Source organism: Apium graveolens, unplaced genomic scaffold (assembly GCF_009905375.1).
Source record: "Apium graveolens cultivar Ventura unplaced genomic scaffold, ASM990537v1 ctg2955, whole genome shotgun sequence".
NCBI classification, from domain to species: domain Eukaryota; kingdom Viridiplantae; phylum Streptophyta; class Magnoliopsida; order Apiales; family Apiaceae; genus Apium; species Apium graveolens.
In genome coordinates, this window is record NW_027417869.1 from 65,122 (window position 1) to 75,654 (window position 10,533).

Consider the following 10,533-nt stretch of genomic DNA (forward strand, 5'->3'; position numbering starts at 1 on the left):
TAAAAAACTAGTAAAATAAAATTTTCAGAATTTAAAAAAAAAAAAAATTTAACATCGAGCTAACAAATAATTACGATTAGAAAATAATTTGAGACTGAATATTTGATGAAATATTATTTTCTAAATTTAATAAAATCCTATAAATATATAATGAAATTATAAAGCAATTAAAATAATTTTTATAATAATATTGATATTTATGAAAATTAAACTTTATTATTCTTACTAAATATAAACACAAAATAATACAATCACACATCCAACCGAAGCAAAATTTAATAACATGAATAATTCAACACATAATTAATATTTAACACTCAACGCATAAATTTCCTAATCATCTTTTATTTAATAATACAAAAAAAGATTCGTTATACATATATTCAAGTTAGTCACATATGCAAGGACTTTGGAATAAGGTCAATATCTCAAGGAACTTTTATAAAGCTGTTGATAAAGCACAAGAGAAAGGAAAATATGTCAGAGGTTGTAAAAGATAATTCAGTTCAGAGTAGGAGGACTAGATTAAAATGTTGGAAGAACGAGAGGAAGGTAAAGTTGTTATATAATCTTATTAAATGATCTGGGAATGAATCCAAAGATTTTTTTATATGCACCAGATATAGAACCCTTAATTATATTAATTGAGATTGTTGGTTTAAGAATTTTGAATTTTTGGGTTACGCGGCCTACTTAGGCTGTTTGGGCTCTATTTTAACTTATAGAATTCCTCTTGGGACGATCTTATAGCCCACACAAAATTTATGAGTTATATTTTTCGGAGATGGTCCAATAATGAGAATCCAATTAGAGCATCCTATAAACCGGAGAGACCAGATAATAACGAATTTTATTAGAGAATCATAGTCGGTTAAGAAGTCTGACTTGTAAATTTAATAGAATAATAATATATTTGTAAAATTAAAATAGGGATCATATTTTTTTATAAGTCTTAGACATATCAGAGATACATACCATCTAGACACTATATAGTTATGGTTAGTCTAGTGATAAAACTGAAGATTACATGTTCTTATTAGATTAATTCTATTTTTTGTATTTTCATAGCTTTATAACTTGTGTAATTATTAGTGAGTAGTCATTTATAGGGCAAAGAGGGGAAGCCATGTTTACAATATAATTTTAGCACAATTTTCTATGTGATTTGCTTGATTATGGCTATTAGAGTTATTTATATTTTCATTACTAATTTATGTAATCGGGAGATATAATGAATTAATTAGATGAAAATAGGAGTAATAAATCAGGATATTTTACTCATTAGAGACACAAATATGATTAGCATAATTTGAAGTGAGAGTGAGATAAATAATGGAATTCTTAGAGGGTTAATACTCGAGAGATATTAACAATTGCTTTAATTGGCGGATTAGTTGAATTAACAAAAGTTATTGATATGTAAGCATGTTTCTAGAGTGTTAATACTTGAGACAAATTAACAAAATCTTAGTTATATGCCGACTTTAGTTGCTTTACCTTAGAAGGTAGGTATTTTGTAAGCATAATAGACCTAATTGCCCTAGGTTTTTATATTCATTGTTTAACGTAATTAGTTTTGGTGTAATACTTACCTAGAAAAATATGCATCACAAAATCGTTTTGGTGTTTCGGTGTTGAACAAATGTAAAAGTAATTAAGTCAAAATTGACTAAACCTATCTCGTTGTGGATATGACCCACTTGCCACTTTGTACTTTTCATATAATCAAAATTGAGTAAGTTCTATACATTTTTTTGGAATATTTAGTTTATTTGTTTTATGGGCCTCTTCGCAATTAATCAAAAAGAAATTGTGCTTATTTGATTGTTGGGCTTTTGTTAAACTTTAACTCCATTCTATAGGATAGGTTCGTAAAATTACAATTACGGCCCAATCTAGAGCGAGGACAGTTCATTGATATTTTATTTCTGAGTCGGCCCAATTCGTGTACGTTCTCGACTATTCTGTACCCTTCAAAATGCTCAATATATGTATATGTTTCTCAGATTCTTTAATCACTTATTCTTTGTAGTCATCTCTCCATTTCGCGAGTTCCCGCTTTCTTTTAAGTTTCTTCACATATCACTAATTTTAATATCTGGTTTTAACCCATTCGCTAATTTTTCCTCAATTTATATCAACCACATCAACGGTGTACGTAATACTCACCATCATGACTTTTTCGATTCAAATTGGTAAGTGATGGCTCAACTTAGTTCTTTGAACATTGATATCTTCTAGATGCAGGCACCGATAATTACTTTATTCTTGATCATCGGACCCTATTTAGCAAAATAGAGATGTCAAATTTTGAATAATTGTGAACACAAAGATTTTACCTTTAATTTATATACATTTTTGTCATTTGTTGAAATTATAATGTGTAATATAAATATATATTATTTAGCTTGAGTTCTTGGACTCATTTGAATTTTGAATGTGATTGCAAATTATTTATTGTTTAGTATTTGTTCTCAGTGTGGATAATTTTTAATCAAATTCAGTCATCATATTTCTGTTTCGATTTTTTTTATAGAGAAGTGAATACACCATGATAATAATACTTTACATTTGTGAATAAGCACTAATTTTTAAATTGATTTCGTTTGCATTTTACATTGTAATCTTTCTTTCATCTATAATTTGTTGTTCGTTGTAAAAGGGCACTTGATATATTTCTTCATTTACATTCGTAGATACATGACGTTTTCCACAAAACAATGAAGAAAATGCTCCCCAAAGAATTAAGGTCGACCACTCCACTGTAAGTAATAATCTTCTTTTAGCATCCTATAGTTTGTGTTTTTTAGTGTTTTAATGGCCTAAGTGTAAGTTTTTGGGAATTGAAAAAAATGTTTTGAATCCATTAATTTATTTTTCATTGGGTATTAACTATTCAGTATTCCTTTTTTGAAAATCCAAGAAATTATAGCACTTTTTATTTTGTCCCATTTAAAAACAACACTAAATGAAATGGAAGATTAATTTTTTTTGACCATCCTGACCACAGTTCACTGACCACAGTTTTAAATTTTAAGGTTGTGATTGCTAAAACAGGGACGGCCAAAATCTAGGATTTGTATTATGTAGTATATTAAAATTTACTCGGTACCATTTTTGCATTTTACATATTACAAATTGTAGATGTACCCTTATGTTCAAAAACTGATCTATGTAAGACCCGGTGCCTCAACAAAAACAAGATTAAAATATTGTTGTTTTTTTAATTTATAGTCTAAATTGACATTTTATTCAATTTTTCCACCCAAAAAGATTAGTGCTCAGATGATATTATTTGTAACTATAGTATGCGGAGTAAAGATTGAATAGTTGGCAACCAAAATTTTAAATGTACTTTATCTTAGAAGTTAGGACCATTAATTATGGTCCACAATCTTTTTGTTAGGTTTCACAATCTTTTTGATGAGAACTCACCAACTAACTTGAACTCATTCTTGTTCTAGGCTGAGTTTTTGGCTAGACAAAAGGAGTGAAAGAGTTGGAAGAAATGCTTGATGAGAGTGGCTGGGTAGCTTTCAATTGTTCCATGGTGGTGTCACGCAGAGGCTGATGCAGGATCTTGTAGCGACCCGGGCTAAAATTACTGTATTTATTTATTTGACAGAAGAATATAGCAATAGCATAAAGCATTGATATGTTTCCGTTAATCATTTATTTAATTTATTGGATACTATTTTTCTTCTTGCAATATTGGAAAATAATAGCTAGCCAAAAGAACAAATCAAACCCAAAAAAAGTAATAATACTCCCACACATGATATTTTGTTCTCGATGAACCACATAATATTTTTAAATGATTTTTTCAATGATCCAACTATATGGATGATAAGATATATCGGTTTTAGTCATATGAAAAATTTACAAAAAAAAATTAAGTTGATCTTACATGTCATGAATAGAAAAATTTAGGAAAACACTACACCAAAAGTGGCATTCTGTATCATTCCACAAACGTTGCAACAGGCCAAATAAATGTTCAACAGACCAAAAATTATCTACGACAACACTTTTGTGATGTTAGTATTTTTGGCGTTGTCTTAAGCTTCAAAGACAACATTTTCTTATCATGGGCAACACCAAAAATTATGTTGCAAAAAGCAATGACATGGCAAAAAAAAATGGGGTCAAACTGACACGTGGACTGCCACATGGCACTTTGCAACGTGGCAAATGTGGGGCCCACTGACATGTGGGATATTGACAGGTGGGGCCCACTGGCATGTGGGGCCCACTGACATGTGGGTCTAGCTTGACACATGGCCCTTTTGCAACAATTTTTAGTACCTATTTGCAACATTTTTAATACCTATTGCAACACAGTAACAATGGACAAAAGTTGAAATATACTTTCTGCATACATTAAATCCCAGTTCTATATAGAACTTTTTTCCAATCAAAGTCAAAAGAAACACAATACAATATCACCAGTACTGATGAACTAATCTACTAATCTACAAACATTACAAGTCTATTATATAGGAATCACAATTAACTTAACTAATTAATCTGGAAGCTACTTTAGCAACACGGAAAAGAGAGAGCACATATTTGAGATTCTTCAGCTGTGCTAACAAATTTGATGTCCATTTTACCCATTTCTGTAGAATCTTGTTACTGCTCTGCCACGAACCAGCTGGTTAGTAAGATCTATATCCCCTTGGCTTTTATTAGTCACAACTCTCATCCTTTCCTTTTCTAATGCAATACTCTCTTTCAGGTCCGCTGTCAAACTAATCGACTCAATGATAATTGATAGATTATCAGAATCAGGATCCAATCCACGCTGAATTCCTGCTTACAATGCTGAAATTGATTACCGACATTAGTTACTGACTTGATTAGCTATGTTGTACGACATAAATCAATAATACGCAAACTATAGGAACTATGGGAAAAAAATAGTTAGGTGAATGACTGTAAAAAAACTAATCAGGATTCGAATATTCAAATATTGCAAAAGGTCACAATCTAAAGTAATCAGGATTCCCAGACAAATAGATCTATTTATGCTAATAAAGTAACTTGCTTAGCAAATTCTCTATTCGCAAGATAAATGAAATATAATGGATGTTATTATGCAGTCACTCTGCCTAATTTGAACTTGTCATTTTGTTGCTTGTAATATAATTATGGAATTTATGTACTTAGTTATATATTATTAATATTACAATTTGTCTTGCAATTATATCTATATATTAATTATTTAAATATATTTGAATTTATTTTCTGACTTTTTGAACCGAGTAATTGGTTTTACTGGCTATGCCCCTGTTGGCACTACTTACCCCATCCAGTAAAATATTTGAGGCTTTGAAGTCTCTATATATTATCTTTTTTTCTGCTGCGTGTAAGAATCTTCCTATATAACTAAAAGTTAAGCGTATTTCCCATGGTATGGGCCCAGACAAATTACAATGGAGGAGATCCAAAGTGGCTAATGACTCTAGATATCCTATTGAATCAGGTATACGTCCGTGATTGAAGTTTATCTGACTAAGAGAAAGGTGTTGGAGAGTAGCACTACTTCCCCACTTAACTTTGGGTAATACTGCTTTTAGATCGAAGTTAACACCCAGGTGTAGAATCTCTATATAACCAATCAGAATCTTTAAGCGTATTTCCCATGGAAGTGGCATCACAGAGCATCCTCCTGCTCAGTATAGAAGACAATGAGATTGTCAGACTCTGGTTAAAGACACAAAGGACGACTTACTACTGCCTTTCTTGCAGTATAGAAGACAATGAGATTGTCCCACCAGTTTAACAAGATTTGGATGAGAAAGGTGTGAAAACAATACTCATGCTTTATTCATAGATGTATTACATCACAGAAATTTCACGTATGTATTCAGCTAAGATAAGAAATGATTACCCAACTCAGAATAGAGACATGTAAATAATGCAGAAATAAAAACCCAAAAGATTTGACCCTTTTAAAAAAAACTGCTCAAGATTTACCAAGTAAATCAGACCACATGAAAAGAAAACACTATCATCCGAAGCAAGAGAATCCATCTGGATTTGGTCTATTTTACCTTGTTATCAACTACAATATTTTGTCTTGCATAAGCCTTGTGTTCTGCACTACACCGTTCAATTACTTCAGGGATACAATACTTCTTCAGAAATTTGACATCTCCCTGTAAAGTAAAGTTTACTATGAGTATGATATACACATGTCCAGACATGTGCTTTTACAGATATAATAATATATGAATAAAATTAAGGGCAAAAGTTGCCAATTAATGTTAGAAATGCAGTCCTTATCCACTTTATATATAAAAACAAATATTACATTTATTTATTTTTTAAGGGAACAAATATTATATAAGTGCACCCAAGATTACAAATCGACAGAATGTGAATATATACCCAACTTCTAATAAGAACGTAAGACTTACTTTATAGTAAGCATTGAGGATTGGCCTGACAACTTCTTGAACCTCGTCCCTAAATTCTGGCAACGAGAAAGATCTAACAGGAAATTGCATATTATGACTATTAGTGGGCTGGACAAGATCAGTACTAGATACTCCCTCCACCTCATTTTAATTAATTTTCACCTTTTGTCACCTTAATATGTGTATCGGAGAGTCAAGCATCAGTTAAGATGGGACAGAGGGAGTATAATGTAGTAACAAAAACAAGAATGTAATCATACGGATCTCGACGACGTATTTCTTTAACTGATATTCCAGCAGCTGTTTCCCCAAAGACGCTCTCGTTGATACTGTTGCAGAAGTGGAAGAAGTGATTTAACTTGCAATCTTTAGTTCTGCCTAAGTGAACACCTTCAAATTAGGAATTGGCAATATCTGACAACTAGGACACACCTCTGACCCTCCACTTGATGCCGAGAACTGGCTATTCCCAGAAACATTGCTGCCTCCTGAAGATGTTGTGTTGCTGATTGTCTGTGATATAACTCCTAAAATATAAAATTTACAGCAAATCAAGAAAAATCCACGGAATATAATCATCATCAACTAGAATCTAATGAACAAAGTTGATTACATATTAACATGTTGTAATTCAGAATCTTAAATTGTTATAACACTTCCAAATATGATCAAGATCAACACCAAAGTAAAAAAGACAGAGACTTTACAACTAAACAAGAGTTACATAATTATGAGATTGTTATAAGAATCATCAGACATGTACGGATTAGCCATTTCGGTCTCCATCAACACGGTAGCGTTTCGGTCTCCAGATTTTCCATTTGAGCTACTAGAATTCGCTGATGCCACCACCAAAGGTCCTGGAAATCGAACTGGCCTTTGCGTATAGCTCCTCGAAACTCCAGGTTTTGTCCTTGGTCTTCTCCGCCTGAGTTTTCTTGGCTACTATCTTCTTCTCGGCGGACTTCTTTGCTGCTTTGGGAATTTAGGGTTTGAGAATTGGGGGAAAAGAGAGAGAGAGATAGATTGATTTGTGAATGTGTATATACCACAAGATCTGTTTGTTTCACACGGATCGATGAGCTGGCACATCTTAGAACCGTTGGATTAGGTTTTTTTGTTAGATTTTGATTTTGCTGTTAAAGTCCGAGTATGTATCGTTTTTGCTTGAGTACGAAAAAAAAATCAAAGCTCATAAAATGTTATTTATTAATTTATTTTTAATATTTTTAGAAATCCCTACTTACATGTAAATAAAATGAATATCTTCCATTTTTCATCTAAATATATGAATTTACTTTTATTCTTACAATTTTAAAAAGTATAAATTTTTTTAAACATATTATATTTTGTTTAAAAAGAAAACATGAAAGAAAAAAAAGTTATCATATTTATGGATATTTTCATAAATCAAAATTAATATCATAATTAAAATCAAAATCAATAACAGATTTAAAAAATAGTGCACTTTGGAGGTTAGTCTATTTTGACTGTTATATTATGATAATGATGGTACACCCCTAAAATAGATAGTAGCGCAAACACGGCTTGGTCTATTCAGATTGGTTTGACTGATATAAAATCTCGCAAAATAAATATAAAAAGACTTAATAATGATGGTACGCGCCTAAAATCGATTGTTTTTAACATCCGTACAGACGAATCGTCGAAATTTTATTTTAAAAGCATCGATACTTCATTCGGGACAGTAGCGCAAACAGGCCTTGGTCTTGGTCTATTATGACTGCTTTGACTGATATAAAATCTCGCAAAATAAATATAAAAAACCTAATAATGATGGTACACCCCTAAAATAAATTGTTTTTAACATCCGTACGGACGGATCGTCAAAATTTTATTTTAAAAGCATATATACTTCATTCGGGACAGTAGCACAAACAGGCATTGGCCTATTATGACTGTTTTGACTGATATAAAATCTCGCAAAATAAATATGAAAACCTAATAATGATGGTACGCGCCTAAAATCGATTGTTTTTAACATCCGTACGGACGGATCGTCGAAATTTTATTTTAAAAGCATCGATACTTCATTCGGGACAGCATAGCAAACAGGCCTTGGTCTATTATGACTGCTTTGACTGATATAAAATCTCGCAAAATAAATATAAAAAACATAATAATGATGGTACACGCCTAAAATCGACTGTTTTTAACATCCGTACAAACGGATCGTCGAAATTTTATTTTAAAAGCATCGATACTTCATTCGGGACAGTAGCGCAAACAAAGCTTGATCTATTTTGACTACTTTGACTGATATAAAATCTTGCAAAATAAATATAAAAAAATTATAATAATGATTGTACACACCTAAAATCGATTATTTTTAACATCCGTACGAACGGATCGTCGAAAATTTTATTTTAAAAAAAATAAAGGAGTTAAAAGAGCTTTTACTTTAAGTAAAAATGAATTATTTCTATAAGGGTATATTTAAATAATGTGGAATAAAACACATTATCCTCATTGGTGTAGTGGTTTGCACTCAACTTTGTTCTGTAGGAGGTCTTTTGTTCAAATCCTTGGTAGTGCAAAATATCTGAAAATTTTTGATTTAATACTTCACCACTGCCACGTCAGCAGAGTGGGGCCCACATGGGGGACCCCTGACACATCAGCAGGGTCCCCATGCCACGTCAACAGGGTGAGGCAGGCCCCTGCCACGTCAGCAGGGTGGGGCCCACGTGTGACCCACCTGCCACGTCAACAGGGACCCACTGCCACGTCAGCTGGGTGGGGCCCACATGGGGGACCCACCCGCCACATCAGCAAGGCCCCTGCCACATCAGCAGAGTTGGGCCCACATGGGCACCTGCCACGTCAGCAGGGGTCTACCTGCTACGTCACCAAGGTGGGACCCACATGTGGTGACTAACCTGCCACGTCAGCAGGGACCACATGCCACGTCAGTAGTGTGGGGACCCAGCTCTGCCACATTAGCATTTACTTATATATTTTTTAATAAAAAATTGAATTTTTTTATTAATATATGTATTGGCAACACTTTACGAGACCTATGCTAACATAATTAAAATATGTTGCAGTATGGTACATTATCATATACTACTGCAACATTATCTACGGAAAAATCACGTAATTATGTGGTAGAAGGCCGTTTATGGCGTAGTGAAAGTTCAAGTCCCAAACATGTGATTTGTTCTCGAATAACCAGATTATTTTTTTTAACAATTTTCTCGATGATCCGGCCATAAAGATGTTAAGATATATCGATTTTAGTTATCAACAAAATTGTAAAAAGTATTAAATTCATCTTGCATGACAGAGAATAGAAAAATCTAGGAAAAGTTTAACTCCGGGGATTTGTTCCCGATTCACTGGATAAATCTTTTAAACGATTTTCTCGCCGATCGATTTATACGGATATTAAGATATTTCTATTTGAGCAATCATAAAAAATTAAAAAAATAAATAAATCCATCTAGCATGACAAGAATAGAAATTTTTTGGATAAGTGTTACTCCAAAATGCCGGATTTGTTCCTGATTACTAAATCTTTTTTAAAATGATATATTCGATGAACCAACCATACATGTGTAAAGATATCGATTTGAGCCATAAGGAAAAATTAAAAAAAAATCAAATTCATCCTGCATGAAAGCAATAGAAAAATCTAGGAAAAGTCTAACTCCAAAATACATGATTTATTCCTGATTAACTAGATAAATTTTTAAACGATTTATTCGACGATCCAACCACACAGGTTTTAAAATATCAAATTTAGTTAGAAGAAAATATTAAAAATAAATTCAAATTCACCTTGCATAAACGGTATTAGAAAATTCTAGGAAAGGTCGAACTCCAACATATGAGATTTTTTCTCGATTAACCAGATAATTCTTTTAAACGATTTTTTTGAAGATACAATAATAAGAATGTTAAGATATATTAATTTTAGTAATCATGAAAAATTACAAAAACAAAATTAAATTAATCTTGCATGATAGGAATAGAAAAATCTAGGAAAAGTCCAACTCCCAAACGTGAGATGTATTCCCGATTAACTAGATGATTTTTTTAAATCATTATTTTCGATGATTTGACCGTAAATATAGTAAGATGAATCAAT

General features: G+C 32.1%; 1 protein-coding gene and 1 long non-coding RNA gene across 5 annotated transcripts; one reads left to right on the forward strand and one right to left on the reverse strand.

Moving 5' to 3' along the window:
* The first annotated feature begins 2,039 nt into the window (after positions 1-2,039).
* Positions 2,040-3,622, forward strand: LOC141700816 (uncharacterized). The gene is made up of 3 exons (XR_012566534.1): positions 2,040-2,195; positions 2,697-2,764; positions 3,465-3,622. It is a non-coding gene; the product is annotated as an uncharacterized LOC141700816 (long non-coding RNA).
* Positions 3,623-4,353: 731 nt separating this feature from the next.
* LOC141700810 (mitochondrial import inner membrane translocase subunit TIM44-2-like) lies at positions 4,354-7,133 on the reverse strand. 4 transcript variants are annotated; one of them, XM_074504490.1, is made up of 7 exons: positions 6,855-7,133; positions 6,683-6,751; positions 6,423-6,495; positions 6,057-6,161; positions 5,560-5,671; positions 5,307-5,528; positions 4,354-4,824 (listed from the first exon to the last, which is right to left on the reverse strand). In XM_074504490.1, exons 1-5 carry the CDS (start codon positions 6,899-6,901, stop codon positions 5,657-5,659), a joined length of 309 nt encoding a protein of 102 aa, XP_074360591.1. In that variant the 5' UTR covers positions 6,902-7,133; the 3' UTR covers positions 4,354-4,824; positions 5,307-5,528; positions 5,560-5,656. The 4 variants fall into 4 exon arrangements, with proteins under 4 accessions (XP_074360591.1, XP_074360590.1, XP_074360592.1 ...); XM_074504489.1 differs by lacking the exon at positions 5,307-5,528 and having other exon boundaries at positions 5,571-5,671; XM_074504491.1 differs by lacking the exon at positions 5,307-5,528 and having other exon boundaries at positions 5,559-5,671.
* Between the last annotated feature and the right edge of the window lie 3,400 nt (positions 7,134-10,533).